This window comes from Aedes aegypti, chromosome 3, assembly GCF_002204515.2.
Source record: "Aedes aegypti strain LVP_AGWG chromosome 3, AaegL5.0 Primary Assembly, whole genome shotgun sequence".
Lineage (NCBI taxonomy): Eukaryota > Metazoa > Arthropoda > Insecta > Diptera > Culicidae > Aedes > Aedes aegypti.
The window spans coordinates 185,454,026-185,474,302 of NC_035109.1; the positions used below are offsets into that span (position 1 = coordinate 185,454,026).

Below are 20,277 nucleotides of genomic sequence, written 5' to 3' on the forward strand. Positions count from 1 at the left end.
GAACTACTGAGTTTGCTATAAAATTCATTTAGGACCTTCTAATCCTTCTAAATTCTTCTATTTTGTTAATATAAACATTAAAGTTCCTAAGAATTCCACTCGATACTGTATGCCATATAAAATCACTTATGAGCATACTTTTTAGCAGCCCTTCTTTCATTTACTATTACATCCCCACGTGAAATCTACCTTCCCAGTTTTCGAGAATGTTGCAATGTTGATCATGATCAAAAATTTGACGATCGAACGATAAATCATGCTGTAAGCTTTTTAATTTCGATTGTTTGTTTCACACTGAGTAAAGCCAATCACTTTCAAGCGTATCTCCAAAATCATTTCTCACTTTCAGTATTATAAGGGCGTAACTGCAGTAATCGATTTTCTTCCCCACTTTCTCTTCAGCTAATAATTTGGCCGGGCAACTGTTTTTGACTGCTATTGTTGATTCAATAGAAGCTACTCATCGTTCTTCGTCAAGCTGTATCGTAAAATGTTGTATAAATCGATTGAATTTCGCATACTAATCCAAAGAGAAAATCGATGAAGAGAAATCGATCACTGAAGATACGAACTAAACGCCTTTTTTACTCAATAATATATTTAATTATTAGGCTCATACGCCATTAGGCATAACGGAACCAAGTTCTTTTGGTTGTTTTTGAAAAATATATGATGGCTTCTTAATTCTCTATTGTTAGCATTGGGGAACCGTAACTAGCGGTTTGGCCGAGGTTAGGGGCTAGGTTAGGGGTAACTATATTTTTAAAGAAATAACAGGACAATGGGATCATTTCGTTGACAGTTAGCAGCTTTCGGTTATGACGTGTTTGCTTTGCTGCTGGAAGAACGTAGAGTAGACAATGACAACGGGTTTCGAGGGAACACAAGGTGGGTGGACAAGTGGACCGACAAGAAAGTCAAACAATGATGTTATACTAAACGTGAGAAACGGATTGTACACTAGGTAACGATGAATATTACTCATGGTTAACGATAAATTCCATATAGGGGAAAAGCACTAATTTGCGACCTACAAGAAATCTGTGCCAGTTCTCGAATTTTCATACAAAGGAGGCCAGAATCGTATGAATTAGGTCGAAAATTAGTACTAGGTCGAAAATGGGTGCTCTTCCCCTACAAATCTGTTGAACTTTGTTTTAACTTATTAATCACAATTTTTAATCAAAAATCTCAATTAAATTTATGTTTAATTATTAACGCGGGCAACAATATATTGCATCTAGGATTCAACGGCAAGTATTTCCTAGTATTGCTAGTTGCTAACCCTAACTCGATATTCCCAACCCAAGCAACCAAAAGATCTGATAAAAGGGCATGTTTTTGCGTAATCAGCACACTTTTTAAGTAATTAACTGAACTATACAGTTTACATTATGTTCGTTTCAGTTGCTTTTAGAGAGTGATATTTTCCTTCAAGTAAGAAAGAAGTACAATTCAAGTTACTCCTTCAAGAATCAAGTTCCGTTAATATCCCTACTGTTCTCTTATCAGCGAAAAAGTTTTGCTGAAATTTTACCAAAAGTGATCTTTGGTGTTCATTGCTTAAGTGCAATCCGTTATTTGGAAACACTTGATTGTCCCTTGAATATGGACTGATGGAGATTTAACTGTATCTGGTTTCCTGATAAAATGATCAGTTTTTTGTTTTTACTTTAATCTTGATTCAATACAAAATCAATGAAGGGCAGAAATTCATTTTAAACATTGTTTAAAACTGTCCCAAGTAACCATGGAGCATTATAGCATTGCTTATATAAAGCAGCTGCATTGCCGTAAGCCTACCATTAAAGTAGCTTAAAAGTGGAAAAAGGCCCTGATATAGTCGAACTAATGCAAGAATGTTTAGAAAGCAACCAAGCAATTTATAAAGTAATATTAGTGGATTGATACATTTGTAATGTAGCGTTAATGCTCTTTTGCTCGACAGCTCTTGTAATTTATCGAATAAAAGCAATGTCGCATCAGTATTGTTGATATGCAGTAGAATTCGTGCAATGTGATAATGCTTGGTGTTACTTAGGGGTTTCACAGAGATCTCATAAGGAAATTCTTACACAATGATTCAAGAAATCGAATAATATCCACGAAATTTAATCGTCAAGGTAAAACAATTGTTTGCTTAAAATTTTTACTCCTTTGCTCCTATAGTAGTGCATCAGTACCCATAGTGGAGGGTCCCACACTGAAAACAATGTACACGTCAAGGTGGTGTGTTTTACTTATAGATTTGCGCAATCAGAAAATCCACATGACTTGAATATAGTACCCATATGGATTTTGTTATTGACTTCATGGTTTAATTACATGTGTACCCACATTAGATGGTCATGTGAAGCAAAGTGGGCCTCGTGGCCGTGCTGTTAGTGTCGTCAGGCATTTAGGCGCATCGTGTCATGGGGTGTGGGTTCAATTCCCGCTGCAGCCATTGAAACTTTTCGTCACGAATGTTTCTCGGCTGTGCCACTGGAGCATGCTTGTCCGTTGTCTAGTGTTAAGTTACAGTCTGTGCAGCTAAATGGCTGAAGACGGTGTCCGTGTCTTTAAAAAAACATGAATGTTTAAAGTTTGTATAATGAAAACCGGCTGCTTACATATTGAATACGAAATGTAATAGCTTTAGATGGACATGTGTGATAAAACATGAATGACGTGAAATTGAAAGAAGAATGAACTCCTTTTATTTCGGATATAAAAGAACATAAAGGAAAAATCGAATTTTCATCTAACACTTTCAGCTTCAGAATTTGCTTCTGCTTTTTGGAAGCATAAAGATGATTGTTATTTGATTCGTGGGCCGGCCACAATTTAGTTCGCTATGGGTTGATCACAAACAATTTAGAAATTTTGAACATGGAAATCGACAGCAAAGCTCATCGATTTTATCATAACAAACTAATTGCGCAAATCAATTAATCGAACGTGATAATAATGCCACAAGATAACCATAAGTAAAACAAACTGAATCCGTGTTGTGTGATGATCTCCATAGGTTGACGCATACGAATCTGAAAGGTAAACCTTCAGGATGTTATGTGAAAAAAATATGGAATCCCTGTTCTAGGTCAATGAATCATCCCATATAGCAAAACAAAAGGATTGAATGTGTAACACACAAGAAATTTACAAGAACATGAATCCTGAGAAAATTGAGAGAATCTCTCACGTATCGCTCTCTGTAACTATCATAACATGCTGCACGTTGGGGCTCTCTTTGGGGCTCTCGCTCGCTGCTTCCATTTATCAGACTTGTTACACCTTGCGATACAATGATGATCGTGGACCGCAACAGATGGGATGTTTTTCTTTGCTTGTTTTGATCGTGCTTCATACTCAAATGAGAGCGAATCCTGCAATGCCTGAACATCACATAAAATCGATATGGACGTTCATGAATCGATTCATAAATTATAACACACAGATCAGCGAGCGGATTTTTATCAGTGAAGAAATCAACGGTTTTTGCAGGGAAATTTGAAATTAATTGTAATTTTCATACATTTGAATGATAGAACGATTCAAAATCTATCCACTGATAAGGGATCGTTAAAATATTACGTGTCACAACAGGAGGAGTCTTCCGTAGTGTTACGGTCCAAACAAAAATTTAAAATTTCCCTTACAAAAGTTGTTACGTGTGGGATGGAGAGGTCTGAAATTGGCAAATTTTGCCGTTACGTAATGTTTGAATCATTCCTAATTTAAAATAACATATTTTATGGTTTTATCAGCATGTTTTTTCCTTAGGTGCATTACTATAATGGTACATTTGCCTTATCACCATTCGACCGTCACACACTGGGGCAGAATTGAAAAAACGCGGAAACAACCTGTAGTTCTTCGGAATGAAGAGATAGACGTTTGGTGTCTTCAGCGAAAAGGATCCTTTGAATGAGACCGATGTTTTGAGATAATGTCATATGTCTTAGTGTTATTCGCATAAATGACTGAAATGCCATTTTGGTCAAATGACAGTTTAGGTGTATAGTTTCTTCGGCAAAGTTGATCATTATTTTATGCTGAAAATAATTGCCGGAGACGTCAAATATCCAAAGCCTACTATTTTTGAAATTTATACATTTATTTAAAAAAAATGTCCTAAAAACCGTAATATTTTAGTTTTGTTTGCAATTTCTCAATTAAAATACCATATATCGCCTATGACATAAAACAGATCTGGTGAAAATTTGATGGTAAAAATAAAATTTTGTTGGTTGTTTTATGTGAAATTTTCAAAAAAAAGGGGTATTGCGTATAGGCCATTCTTGCGATCGGGCTAGTTCGGGCAGGTGTTTCCATCGCCATCCACTTACGAAAGGTCAGAGCATTCATGTCTTATTTTTCCAAGGATATGGTATTTAATATATTTTTTCTATGTGATCTGAAAGTATGCTAAGCTTATAAAAAGGTTTAAAATTATTTTACATGACAATGCAATACTTTTACAATATAAACAAAAGTTCATGATCATTCTTGCGGTTTACTGGTATACAAATGCACATAACTATTTGCTTTTTACATTGCTTGTATATTTGCTATAGGCAAAAACGCCCTAAGCGCCAGACTCATTATGTCAAACCATTTCGGTCGAATGGAAATTTAGGTATATGATTCGTTTTGGCAAAGTCGATCGTTATTTCAAGCTGAAAACAATTATCAAAGATGTTAATTTTCCAAAGCCTACTATTCTCAAAAACTGACAAACTTTTGATGAATTGTGTTAAAAAACCGTTGTATACATAAGTTTTGTGTGTTTTTTTTCAGTTTAAATACCGTTTATCGCCTATGATCTTGTCATTTATTGGCATTAGGCAGAGATTGTAAAAACAAAAAATAATGTAAGAAAACCTAATAAAACTAACAGTGATATTGCCTATTCTTGCAGCAATCAAACAAAATATTTGTTTTTACCATTAAATTCTTACCAGCTCTGCCCCATGCCAATGAATGACATAATCATAAGCGATAAATGGTATTTAAACTGAAAGAAAAAAACACTAAACTTATGTATGCAACGGATTTTATCAAAATTTATCAATAGTTTGTCAGTTTTTCAAAAATAGTAGGCTTTGGACATTTGACATCTTCAGCAATTGTTTATCAGTTTTAAATAACGATCGACTTTGCCGAAGGAATCATATTCCTGTATTTCTATTCTATAGCAAATATACAGGCAATGTAAAAAGCAAATAGTTAGTGCATTTGTATACCAGTAAACCGAAAGAATATTCATGATTATGTTGAACTTTTGCTTATATTGTAAAACTATTACATTGCCATGTAAAATAATTTTGAACCTTTTTATAAGCTTAGCATACTTTCAGATCACATAGAAAAAATATATTAAACACCATATCCTTGGAAAAATAAGACATGAATGCTCTGACCTTTCGTAAGTGGATGGCGATGAAAATACCTGCCCGAACTTGCCCGATCGCAAGAATGGCCTATACGCAATACCCCTGTTTTTGAAAATTTCACTTAAAAAATCCAACAAAATTTTATTTTTACCATCAAATTTTCACCATATCTGCTTTATGTTAATTAACGACATAGTCATAGGCGCTAGCTATATGGTATTTTAATTGAAAAATTGCAAGCAAAAAAAATGCGGTTTTAAGCACATTTTTTTTAAATAAATGTCTATACAGTCAAATCTCCATAACTCGATGTTCAAGGGACCATCGACTTATGGAATTATCGAGTTATAGATTATACCGACGCAAAATCAAAAAATCTAAGAAACATTTATTTGTATTTTCAATACATATGTGATCACTTATGTAAGAAAGCAATATTATTGTGTTAATAGTTTCTTACCAAATATGTTATGGTAACTTTTTACGAAAAGCTCCGAAAATCACGGTATTTTTACTGACATTTTTTTATTATTTTCATGTTTTTCAACTTTTATTACTATTTGGCAGTATTTATTCACATCCAAACTAGAAGTGGCCTTATTTTCAAATAAAAAGGATTTAAAAACGGATATCGAGTTATGGAGGGAAAATTGCTTCTCACGTGACATCGACTAGTGGAGATATCGAGTTATAGAAATATCGACTTATGGAGAGCATGATGTATGGAAATTTGAAGGGACCGAAAAATCCATCGAGTTATAGAGTATATCGAGTTATAGAATATCGAGTTGTGGAGAGTCGACTGTATTTCAAAAATAGTTTGGATATTTGACGTCTTCAGCAATTATTTTCAGCATAAAATAATGATCAACTTTGCGAGTTTAAGTTGGGCGCTACTGTGAAACAGTCCTGATATTGTGTGGTGGTTCCGTGCTTTATGCTCTATTTAGTGCAATTATCACAATTTAATAGCAAAATGAAGAGTTTTTGATTAAGACGTGTTCGTGGATAAAGAGGGAAGTGAAGGGCTAATGAATAGAGTGAAAATGATATGAAAATAGTGAATTTTTCAAGTGATTCATTTCTGCCTAGCAGCCATTTTTTCGCGTTCAAGTTTTGTGGGAGAGCATGTCGTTTGTGTGTGTGTTTAGTGCTACAGATAATGTCACGCCTTTACATGTATGTCCATTCAAACGAACAGCTGTTACTAAACAAGTGTAGCACAGTAATGCGAACATAAACAGTGCCATCGATCCATGCAACCAAAGCAATATTCTGCTTGCGTTTGGTAGAGTGATGACAGTGATGATACATTTGCATGTCATAATGTGTGCGTGTCTTCGCAATCAGTGAGATATTTCAAGGGAGAATACACACGAAGATGCGGAGAAACTACAACTGCAATCTGAAGCTAAGTACACTTCTGACTTTTCCGTTTGAATATGTGTTTGATGTTGTATAGCGACGCTGAGGACGTAGGTAGAATTTGCGGGAGAAAATTACTCTTCATTTCAGTGCTATTCTCTGACTTTCACTGTGCAGTGCACTCTGTGCTAATGTCTCACTCTCCTTCGCGTAGTATTTGAAAGCAAAACGCACAGCAAAAGTCAACCATTTTATCTCGCGCAAAGCCTCAGTGACGCAACACACAAATATTTTCTTCTGTCCCCATTCACACACAATACCTAGGGAGAGTGTACCAGTTATGGCTATGGTGATTCCCTATTTTGTCATATGTGTTTTCTCGAAAACTTTCACATTTTGAAAATCTTTGAATGTTTTAACATCAAGATATAATTGATATCAAAGTTCTTAAACACACTAAATGATTAAAAATTTGAATATAATCAAATCACGTATGGCGAAATAGAGAACCATTAGGTCCATAACTGGCACACTTACCCTACTGTGAAATTCTGCTGCTTTGATCTCGAGAAATGACTGAATCTGACTTGGTTGTTTATTAGGTTTTGTTGATTGTTAAATGCAAGTAGGTTGTCGGTAGGAAGTTGGAATTTTTCCTTAGGGCGAGGTGACTTTTAAGCACGCGTAACTTCATGTTTGTTGTTTGATAGAGGTCTCCGATCAAGGGTCATTATGTTACATAACGCTTTTTATGCATTGACGTTTATGCACGGCCGTGTGAAATACATCATGGCAAAAGTAGAAAAAAATCGAATATTTTGCGTTATATGTAGTATAGACAAACAGACGTAACACAAAAAAAATCGTTCTGAAGGAAAACGCTTTGTTCTAATGTTTGGTGGTTGACCAACAACTCACGCGTATCGGTTTTATTAGAGTTTGGCATTAGTTCACAATCGCCACATAGTTTCCGGTATGGCAAACATAATGTTTTTGGCATTGGGCGTGACTGTTAGATGATTGCGTGACTATTAGATTGATGCAAATTTTGAAGTTTTTGCTCCCCTGTGCTTAAACGATGCCAATTATGATGAGAATGATACTCCCGAGGTTTTGAGTGATTCGGAGGAAGTTTGGTTGTGCATACGCTCTTTGAGGTTTATATGGAGATTGCTATGGAAAGGAAATGCCCAATTAAAAAGAGTGCGGAAAGGATCATTTCAAAATAACAATGTTTCCTTTAAAATATGCATGTTCTTACCAAATAAAATTTTCTTCTAGCAAAAATAACAGAAGAGCAGAAACGGACCAAATCAGAGATATATTATAATGAATTGTGTTAGGCTATATAAAATTATGTAATATTTTATTGGATTGTATCATGAAATAGTACATTAAAATACATAGGTTATACTATTGTATTTTAAAATATGAAACTAGATCGTACGGTAAACTTTACACTGTTGCAGCGTTTGTGTGATTTTAAGTTCCATCTGTTTCTGTTCCTGCCAGTGTGAGGTCCCAAACATAATGTCAGAATGATTTTTTTTTACTTTTCAGGTAAATTGACTTTACCAAATCGTTACATACAAAAAGGGTTCCATTATTATTTTACAGCATGATTGTATTTTACTATATTATCTATTGTATTGTATTGTATTTTACTATATTATCCAATAAACATATTCGTCTTTTTTTCGAGTAGTGAACAGTAAATTATACATCTATTGCAGTTTAATCTGATGAAACTACAGAGTATACTGACCGTTACATAACAGAATTCTATTAACACTTGTATGTAAAATTCCAATTTTCAATAAATTAAATTTCAATTCTATTAAACTTTTAGAGAACAAAGTAGGAACAATCGATGGATCGATGTTGGAGCTGAAAAGGGACTAAAGCTGCATATTGCACACGGCCCTCGATTAAGTTATATTTCATAATTTCTTCTCTCTAGGGTAGGTGTACCAGTTATGGACATAATGGTTCCCTATTTCGCCATACGAGATAATTTGATTATTTTCAAGTTTTTAATCATTCTGTGTGTTTAAGTAGTTTGATATCAAATGAAAATAATAATGAAAATAATAATAATCAAATATTTTCATTCCTTATAGCTACTAGTCCAGTGGAGGTGCACGAATTACTTATTTATAATTGGTTTGTTATACTAATTCATTGGCATAATTTACAGAAGCATCATGGAGTCATCGGAGATACTAACATAATCACTGCTATTAATATTTCAGCATGTCGTTCTATTCCGAAAATTGTAATTCGTCCTTATTTTGGAGACTACCTAATGAGGTTTAATTCATCATATTTAAAGAATGAAAATTCTGAAACATCTATATTCATATCATATACAGCTATAAATTCCATTGGATATATTTTATTATAATTATTTCATTTATTATATGCTGGGTATTGAGAGAGTGCATTAGGGCATCAGAGAAGTCACAGATGGTGTAGTAAGGTGTCAGCCGGAGTATAGGGGAATGTGCCGTAACATCCTTACACTACATGCTGCTACTTAAAAATTAATTAAATGTAATTGTCCTTGTTTACTACAGTAGGCTACAGCGAATGAAACGAAGCGTCGGATGTAATATTATTTTGTTTGTCCTCCCTAAACATATGGAAGCTGGAATTTTGTTTTTGATGTATCCGGAAACTTTATTTACACATCGCTGATTTTTTTTATTTTTATTCAAAGTATTTGTTTATTTTTATCAGTCTTCCTTCGACCAGCCTAATATCATCAGTAGGACAAATATTCAAAAGAAAAATATATGTCGGCCGATATAACACTACATGCATTTAGATGCTGTTTCACTGCGTCATATTTTATTGTTACTACCATTTTATTTTCATATTTTATTATTATATTATTATATATATTGTAATCTGTTCTACTATATAACATATCACTATAATTTAATTTATCATGTTTTTGGGAGGGAGGGAGCATCAGGGCATCATTGAATTTACAACTGGACAATGAAGTGGAGTGCCAATCGGAGTCAGGAGAAAAAGTGTTAGTCGTTCGCGTCTAGTACTTTTCTCTCCAACAGTTGTAAAAGATTTGACGCGCCCTTCTTCTAACAAACCTTTCCGTGGAAAGCTCGACAAGTATTGCAAATTCTAATACTCAATCTGTTGGATCATATGGCTGGAAGGAGATTCTCTATTTCCCGCGGGTTTCGCGTAAGTGTTTCTACTTACGGGTCCGCCACCCCCCTTTTGGCCCTTCATACAGCGATATGTTGAATGCAGATTGGTAATAAAATTTGACCTTACTGTTGAGTGGAGCCGCATGCAGAGCAAGACTCAAGCAAGGATTGGTGGCTACCTACATACATACATACATACAAAATAATGATCAACTTTGCCGAAGAAACCATACACCTAAACTGTCATTTGACCGAAATGGCATTTCAGTCATTTATGCGAATAACGCTAAAAAATATGACATTATCTCAAAACATCGGCCTCATTGAAAGGATCATTTTCTCTGAAGACACCAAACGTCTATCTCTTCATTCCGAAGAACTACAGATTGTTTCCGCGTTTTTTCAATTCTGCCCCAGTGTGCGTCACCAAACTTTTTGATGTTTTTTCATGACATAGCACATTTTGAAAACCACAATCAGTCGCATTTGTTATTTTTTGAAAGAACAGCTGGATTAATTTCTGAATTTAAAAAAAAAAGTGGAATCCTTTAACACATTGATGGAGGATCTCACGAATGAATTACACTCGACTCTCCACATCTCGATGTTCTATATCTCGATATCTCTCCCTATGTCGATGATTTCTTAGGTCCCTTCATTCTGCATACAATTTCTCTCTCCACATCTCGATATCCTCCTTATCTATCTCCGTATCTCGATGTGTGCTTGTTGCTTTACCGTTCCCAATTTTCTCTCTGTATGACGATATGACCAATATCAAAGGTTACTAGACCAAATTTTTGTGGTTCAAAACAAATTAGAAGCGCGCAACGACGTCTGATTGTTTATTATTTTCTTGGCAACGTAGTGTTTTTCAATCCAGCATTTTTTTTTTTTTTTTTTTTTTTTTTTTTTTTTTTTTTTTTTTTTTTTTTTTTTTTTTTTTTTTTTTTTTAAGACAATTAACACTGTCTTCAGCACATAAGCTGCACAGACTGAACGATCACTAACGTTAGGCAACGGACAACACGAAACACCCAGTAGCCCAGCGATGAATTTTTCGTTTTACGAAAAGTTTTCACCGACTGGAGCGGGAATCGAACCCACACCCCGTGGCACAATACGCCTATACGACTGACGCCGCTAACCGCAAGGCCACGAAGCCCACCAATAAAAATGTGTTCTTTTCGATCTCTCCCTATCTCGATGGTCCCTTCGATATCGAGATGTGGAGAGGCGACTGTATCACTTTCTTAGAATCCAATGGTCCATCCATTTATAGCAGAATGTTAGAACGAAATTCTAGGAAAAAAGTGTGAAAATTTCCGTAGTACACATCTTTCAATGTTCTTGGTAAAAGCAATCCAGGAATCCATTAGCGAGTTAACAAACAGTTCGCTCAAGATAATTATGGAGGAATATAATGGAGTAATATATGACAAAGTTTGTAGTGTGTAGAAGGATCTGTAGAATCTTTTGAATACTATTAATTTTGTACAAGAGAAATATCTGAAAAAAAAAAACAACTAGAAAAAAGGTTTTACCCTGCCGAAAAAAAAATTATAGAGGTTTTCCAGAACATTTTTTTTTATAATTATTGATAAAATTTCTGAAATTTTTTAGTGTGCTGAATATTTAGAAGTATCCCAGAAATACATAAAATTATTCCTGAAAAATATTACGGAAGACTCTCGACTCTCCACAATTCGATATTCTATAACTCGATATACTCTATAACTCGATATACTCTATAACTCGATTCATTTTTCGGTCCCTTCAAATTTCCATATATCGTACTCTCCATAAGTCGATATTTCTATAACTCGATATCTCCACTAATCGATGTCACGTGAGAGGTAAATTTTCCTCCATAACTCGATATATATTTAAAAATACTTCTTAATTGAGGAAACTTGGTCTAATTCATGTGTGTAGGAGAATAAATACTTGCAAGTTGTAAAATAAGTTGAAAAACATCAAAATAACAACAAAATATTGCCAGTAATAATAACCTGATTTTTCGAGTATTTCGAAAAAAGTTTTTAAATAATAGTTTGTAAAATACTTTCAACAAATTAATATTGCTTTCTTAAAGAAGTGATCATATATGTATTGGAAATATAGAAATTTGTTGCTTCGATTTTGTGATTTTTAGGGTCGGTATATTCTATAACTCGATAATTCTATAAGTCGATGGTCCCTTGAATATCGAGTTATGGAGAGTCGACTGTATTTAAGAAATTTTTTATGGAACTGTTGAAGGAATTCTCCGAAGGTTGTTCTTTGAAGAAACCGAGAATAATAAACTCATTAACAATAAACGTTGTTCATATTAAAAATTGAAATTTTGATTAGACATCCTTACTCCTTACATCCGAATCCTTAAAAAAAGTACAATAACTAAAAATCCATGAAAAAATCGACATTTGTGAAAACAACACGTTGACCCCCCCCCCCCTCCTCTCTGGGCCCTCCAGAAAAAAATCCTAGCTACGTCAATAGGGAAATGCTCAGAAATTACATATTTTGAATGATTAATGTGATCCTGATAGTTATTTGATAAGTTTTGAAAGGGTATGCAGCGTTCGGAAATTTCACCAAAATATCCATTTAGAATTGTTTTCAAATTTTCAATTCACTATAACATTCATTTTATGGTTTAAATGGTGGTGCAGAATTAGTAGTTATTTTTAACGGATTTAGGTATACCATGTCTTCCTACTTTTATACGTAGTTTATCTCAAAGTTTGATGCACTTAGTTGATAACATCACAGACAAACAGTTGTCACACTCTCATCAATGTCCATCGATCACATTTTTAACGGTGGATTCAAATATATGACCAATCATTCATTCTGGTTGAAATGTTAGGTTAGGGTTTGTTCACATATTTCATAATGCCAAAAATGGAATTTTTCGACACCCACCCACCCCTTCGTAACGCATTTTGTATGAATATTTCAAAAACTTGTATGATCTGTAACATTTTTAGAACACCCACCTACGCCCGTCAGCGTTATGAAATTTGTGAATAGGCCCTTAATTTGATTCCTAATTTCTTGGTTCTAAAGCTGTTTCTATAAAATATTTGATAACTAGTGGTCCCGGCAAACTTCGTCTTGCCATCAAGTAGGCTGTTGCAAAACGTCATGTAATCCCCCATACAAAATGAGACCTGAGTCTTCTCCCGTTTTCCCAATTATTGCGTAGACTTTCCCAAACTTGCACGAACACGTCGCATCCCATGTCGAGTGTAACAGTGAAAAACTTACCTCAATCCGTTGATCCGTTCTCAAGTTATTTTGTGACATACAAACACCACTCCATTTTTATTTATATAGAATAATGTGACCAGATGTGTCCCGGAAAAAATCCGGGACGCTTGTCAGATCTCATCCCCAATGAAGCGCTGCCTATATTTGATGTATAATTTACATTCGTATTCAATCTAAGACATGTACCATATACTAAGGTAATTGAAATAAAAAGTATTGACACTGTACAGTCAAGCTAAAAATTGTTCTGTCCCGGATAATCCGGGACGTCTGGTCACTTTAATATAGAAGACACTAAAGGCTGTTTTTGAGCAAACTATTTTATTGATACATATTCTATTAGACATCGTTAGTGACAAGAAGAATTCTGTCTTCAGCATTAGAGGTGCAAATGTCTATCCTATTTCTAAACAGTTTAAGCTAATACACAACATATGATTCTAAGCTATGTTCTTTACAATATACCAACTGACGGTTTGTTTCCCGTTCCTTTTGTTTCGTTGCAGCTACGGATGGGTGATTGTGTTTGCGTCGTTTATGTGTAACATGATAGTGGACGGTATTGCGTATACCTTCGGTGTGTTCCTGAATGATTTCGTGGAGTACTTTGGCGAAGGCAAGGGTACGGTTGCGTGGGTGGGTAGTTTACTTAGTGGAATGTACTTAAGTGCTGGTCCAGTGGTGTCTGCCCTGGCGAACAAATATGGCTGCCGGGCAGTCTGTATAGCTGGTAGTGTAATCTCCTGCGTGGCATTTGCTCTCAGTACCTTAAGCCCAAATGTGACCGTGATGATGCTGACCTACGGCGTTATGGGCGGTATCGGATTCGGGTTCATCTATCTGCCTGCCGTCGTTGCCGTCGGATATTACTTTGAAACGAAACGTTCCTTGGCGACGGGCATCGCTGTCTGTGGCTCCGGAGTGGGAACTTTTGTTTTCGCTCCCCTGGCCAACATGCTGCTGGCGAATTTCGACTGGAAAAATTCCACTCTCATATTAGCTGGTCTAATATTGAACTGCGCAATTTTCGGTGCTATGATGAGACCCCTCACGTAAGTCCCCCCAGAACGTCGATGTGCAACAACTGGTTGTAATTGGAATCTTTTTCTTACACAGCTATCCAAAGGAAGACAAAGTCAAGCCTTTAATGCAGCGAATGTACGAGGAAAAACGTATGCAAATGGAGCGTGGTTCAATCGGTGGTTCCTATTTCATGGTGCAGTTACCGGACGGTACGATGGAAAAAAGACTGAAGGCTCCTCTGAATGCCGATCCGGGCGTACACTCGAGCTTGGCTCTGGATCAGCTGGCTGCACAACAGGGTATGACAGCGGTGGCCACTTTGCCTACCATCACGGAAGCCAAGGTTCAAGAGCAGAACGGCAACTCCAGCAATTCTTCATCCGAGTCCGGCCAGATCGAGATCAAGAAACCACTGCAGAGGAAGCGTACCGCCAACTCCGAGTCCGATGCCAACGAATATAACTCTAACAACATGCCGCGCAATGCTTCGCAACCTGCTTTCACCAGTAATCAGTCGGGTGAGTGCCTCCCAAAAACCTCCAGTTACCAATTTATCCAATCTCATTGATGTCCTCGAACAGGTATTCCAAAGAACGGATCCGTGCCAACTTTTGACCGTGTCCGTAAGCACTCGACAGGTGAAAGATTTAAGCCATCCTTAGCTGCAATTAAAGCAAGCTCTAGAGGTGATGTTGGTAGTAACGGAGATGTACGTAAAACTATGCATTTAAAACTGTCACGCGGTTCCTTCATCGGCAGCAAAAATAATAACGCTGAAGATTTTGTTAGTAGCAGCCACCACTTTTATTTATTTCTTGAAATTCGTTTTTTCTTTACATATATACTGTAAATGCGTTTTCTTGATATTGGTTTCGATAGTGTACTCAAAATTGATGGATATAACGTTTTTTGGTTGCATTTTTAACTTCTCGTAGCCTAGGCATTTGATAATGGGGTCCTAATGAGCAGTGGATATAATTTTCACACCCTTCCGGTAATAGAATACAGTACCCTGCTCCGTTTTGCTCGTTTTCTTTTAGCCCTGCTTGCTATTCGCTTCAGTTAACACTTGACTTTTATGTAGGCATATGCATACTGGTTGAAACCGAGAAATTAGCTTCCTAATCGGCCTTTAATTACTGCTCTAATGGTTTGCATAATTTAATGCAGAATTAATTTCAGTTAGCATATATAAGTATACTGAACTCTCAGCTATGCAGTACGGGCGATTAAGGGTTTGCTTGCTATTGTCATTGAAAATATTGATTTTGCTTTTCTGGGTTTTGCATTATTGTTTTGAATGAACTATAGGTAGTTTAGGCGATCTAATGGGTGTTCAGCGCTGTTATTATACATCGAATAGCGTTCATTGCTTTTTCATTTATAGGTTATATCATTCGTAAACTCATAATTAAATCATTGCTCTGTAGTTTGTGGTCTCATTATATTAGTTAGTTTGGATGTTTCTTTATACTAGACCCCTATGAAATTTATTCTGTTCCATGACAGCTCCTAAGCTCTTCTTCATTTTTTGGTATAGACATTCTTAACAAGCCTGTTCATATAAATACCATGCGATAGTGTGTTTTAGGTATTAGATAAATCCAATTACCGTAAACTAATGAGGAGGTGCCATGCTATTTTATGTTTTATTTTTTATTTTTATCTCATTCTAATCATTATCATCAAAATTAGTTTCGTTTGCATATTCCTTACAAAAACTACCATAAAACATGATATGACGATTATCGCATTTTTTGTAGGCCGTACTGTAAGGTTTTCAAAACGGAAATTCAGGTTTGGACATGTTTTACAACCGGAAAGTGTTACCTTGTCACATTTTTTACAACTTTACCAACAAAACTAATAAATAACGAGAGCTTTTTGTAATTTTGAGACTTTAAGTAACGTACCAATGAAAGAATACATCATATGGTATATTTTCTTACATGGGTCAAAAGCCGAAACCTGGTTCCGGAAATACTTTCCGGGAAGGAGCCGAGACCAAGGAACAAATGTAAATTTGACTCGAAACCAAATGCAAGACATCAACTCTCAATATTGTCAATTTTACCTCATGACCAAGACTGGATTGTAGTGTCACTTCTGGTGAACCAGAAGACGAACATGAATGAAGCTGAAAACAAGACATGCAACTGCTCAAACTTCATGAAATAACCTCAGCCGTTGCTCGTTCATGCTTCTTGCCTATTTGGACACTTCGGCCAAATAACCAGACAATGGTCGGATTCTGATGTGCTTTCCAATGATCCAAACACAAATAAGTAAAACTAGACAAGCGATTACTCAAACTTCATGAAAGAACCTTAACGTTACTGGCCATGTTATCAAAAAATGGAGGAAATATCCTTACGACTCGGTATAAGTGATAATTAAGTTGCAAAGTAAACATTTATGCAGATTGAGTGGTCGCCCACCTCTTTTTATACATTATGCATGTTTGTCTCCTGGTTCACCGAAAGTGACTTCAGAATCCGGCCATTTCATGATGTTTACTTTTCTCTCTTATTTGTTTGCTCCCTGGTTCACCAGAATTTATTTATTCGGTCAATGCCTGGTAATCTCGCCAAAGTATCAATACATACATCAATAAATATGTTGTTAAAGTCACATCTTCAGAATGTCTGGTCATCTGGGCAAAGTGTCCTTATAGACAAGAAGCTTGTTCTAACAGTATCACTGAGGTTATTTCATAAAGTTTGAGCAGTCGCATGCTTAGATTTGAGCTTTATGCATGTTTTCTCGTGGTTCATCGGAAGTGACACTACAATCCAGCATTAGCCATATGGTAAAATTCACAATATTAAGAGTTGATGTCTTGAATTAAGTTTCTGCTATTAGCTGCATATGTTGCTACGGGTCAAATTTACTTTTGTTCTTCGGCCCCGGCTCCTACCCAGAAAGTTTTGCAGGAACCAGGTTCCGCTTCCGACCCATGCAAGAAAACAAACCAAGTGCACTTGCAGGAAGTCTAACTCATCCCATCGATTATAATGAAAATCGGATTTGATTAACCTTATTTGTTTCTGTGCTCAAGTTAGCTGAAAATAAAAGGTCTGTTCCGGGGTTTAGAGGGTTAAGACTTTTATTGTATTCTAGGAGAAATTGCTGGTGGTTTACTAAAATAATCTCTGATTGAATATTAAGATGGAAAAATATGTTCTTTGGGGATTTGTGTCAGCATTTGTATTGACAATTTGTTAATCATATTCAAGTGGAGTTTCTAACGAAATTTTCTGTGTAAAATCTGGGAAGAAGATTTAACATATTTGTTTGAAGGTTTCGCGGATATCCAGCAATACCATCTTAATCTCTTTAGTAAAAATATTAGTAAAACATGTTCAGATTTCTAGCGAAAATTCTAGAAAAAAAATCTTAAGAATAAAGAGATAAATTTCTAGTGATAATTGTGTATAGAAATTATTTATAGAATGTATTACCATGAAGAACGTAGAATTTTCTTAGAAAATTGGAGTATTTCGCGATTCAAGGTGTTTTAATATCAAAATAACTCAAAACCTAATTACTTGTAAGAGTTTGGCCTTCATATTCGGCTTTAGGGACCATGATTTTAGTAAGTAATGACATGTTCAATGTTATCGATCATTATTTGCATGGGTGACAGAGCGTAACAAAAATGTCATTTTTGCGTGTCTCAAGGATCAAATTATGTGTCTCTAGTAGATTTTGGGTCGCTGACTTTGATACCGTTCTCAGAAATGTTGCAGCACGTCTCAATTTTTAGCTACAGGTCGCTAAAGTTGTATAAAGCACAGGTTTTATTAATGTTTACATGAAATTTAAAGTATTATTTATCAAACTTTTTTGTGATTTAATCCACCAATCATGCAAAATAGGACTTGAACTTTCAATTTAGATATAATTTAATTGTAAATTTTGCCATTAAATTCAGTTTGAATCGATTTTTTCAACATGCTTGCAGTCTCCATATAAAATTCTTTGGTTCTCTTATATGGCATAAGACAATACTTTTTAGAACCACCAAAAAATAACATTTTACCAGCGGAAGAATTATGAACTTTGTTAAAAAGTATTGTTTAACACATGAAGTTTGGATTTTGTGACAAATTAAGTAAATAAATTGCCATACAAGTTGGAAAACTTTCATGCAAGTTGGTTAAAATCGTCAAATTTAGCATTTTCAACAGTCAATATCTCAAAAACTAGACGTGCTATGCTATTTTTGAAAACGGTAATGGATTCAGCAACCCCTAATTGAGCAAATAGTAGTATTTTGGTGCTTGAGACAAAAACGTGTTCCGCAGTGTGATCAATGTTATCCCATATCAGCTAAATAAAAAAATTATACAAAACAATATTTAAAACATGCTCAAAACTTTCAGAAAACAAAATACGATATAGAGTCACGAGCATTAGGTTCCAGTACTTGATTTGCATTTTTAACTGAAAATTTCAATAAATATATAAAAATTAATCAATGTTACCCCGGATTACGGGATTTAAAATTTTGAAATGATCATTAGTATTTGCATCGCTTGCAGATTTATTCCCAAAAATTGTCTTAGCTTTTTGTGTTTCCGATTAGAGGGTCTTGTCTGGGGAATCCTGGGATTTAAAAAATCTTGAAACCTGGGATATTTAAAAAAAAAACGACGTTTTTGCGACACTACATGTAGATTTCTCAAAACCAATAGAGTTGAGCATTGTACAGCCACCAACGATATGTACAGTCGTTAATGCTATGCTATGTTAATCCTGGGATATTTAAAAAAAAAACGGGATTTCCCGAAATTGTATATTGAACAAGAAAATACTGCTGTGTAATTTTCAAATAATGGTACCCCGACTTGTACCCTAAATTATATCAGCATATGTTATTATGTTATAAATTTTTTTTCGAACACATGTTGTTACAAACTTGATGCAGGATGTTGTTAAAATAACTAAAATTATAACAAAAAGTGTATGAATAGTAACATAAACATAACAAAATGTGTTTTAATTCTATTAAAAACATATCAAATCAAGTTATAATGTTTGCAACAAAGTATCAAAATTATAATACTGTTCGATATACGATAATATTGTATATCATTGTATATATGCATGTTATAACTATATATTTATTTTGTTATAAAGTTGTTAAAAATGAACAAAAAAATATTTTAAAGAAAAATAAAACATATTATGTTATATTTCTGTTTTATTATGTTCTATGGATAACGGAGCCTAACAAAATTATATCATAATATGATATGCATATCATATTCTGATAAAATTTTATTATATTTTTGTTACAAGCCTCTAGTCGGGACAACACAAACGGCGCGTTGTTCAGGTGACTGTTAGTGCAAGAATGTCTTTTCTTTATTGCTTTTAGCTCGCTAAATACGAGTTTTATTGAGTGTATACGGACTTTTGCGTTTGAACTTGTATTTTTTTTTTATACACATAGTTTCCAATTTAATCTTGAAAAGTGAAAAAAAAATATGGCTTGAGATAAATTTTAAAAACATGTCTGTTTTTTATGTGATCTCGTACAGAAATGATATGAATTGAAAATCTTTCGAAATTACCTTACATTGAGTAATTTTTACTCTTTTTTTCGCTTCTAATGCTTATCTTTTGGAGAGTATTCCGACTACCACTTTATGATTTGTTTACCAATCTACTCATTTTTCTGAGATTTCAAATACGTAAAAAATGTCGTAAATATTCTGAGGGTTACTTTTAAAAAAGCAGGCCTCTAGTAGGTTAATTTCATTCAACAAAGTTATGTATATTTATCACTAATCAATTATTTCTAGTTTTGGAAAACATCCACTCTGTCAGAGACTCAAAAATTCCCAAAACAATAGAGATAATAAGTAGTTGCAATAAACAGAAGGTTTTCGAAAAAAAAGTTTCTGTGAAGTTGCCCGTTTCATCTCGCAGGACCTGCATTTTCGTTTTCCTAAGTTATACTTCTTGATTGTAAATGAATACTTTTCTTGCTAATTGCAGTTTTTTTGTTATTGATAATCTTGTAGTCACTAATCAAAGAAATTAATCGATTT

The 20,277-nt window shown here is 34.8% G+C and overlaps 1 protein-coding gene across 13 annotated transcripts in view; it reads left to right on the plus strand.

Annotated features, from left to right (window-relative positions):
• LOC5577356 (monocarboxylate transporter 14) overlaps positions 1 to 20,277 on the plus strand; it is a 137,953-nt gene that overhangs the window by 109,304 nt on the left and 8,372 nt on the right. For 12 of the 13 annotated variants that reach the window (XM_021850302.1, XM_021850301.1, XM_021850303.1 and 9 more), the window contains 3 exons: positions 13,702 to 14,247; positions 14,312 to 14,736; positions 14,800 to 15,002. In XM_021850302.1, the coding sequence (XP_021705994.1) occupies positions 13,702 to 14,247; positions 14,312 to 14,736; positions 14,800 to 15,002 (1,174 nt within the window). The remainder of the gene's footprint in view (positions 1 to 13,701; positions 14,248 to 14,311; positions 14,737 to 14,799; positions 15,003 to 20,277) is intronic. The other variant, XM_021850311.1, reaches the window with a different exon arrangement.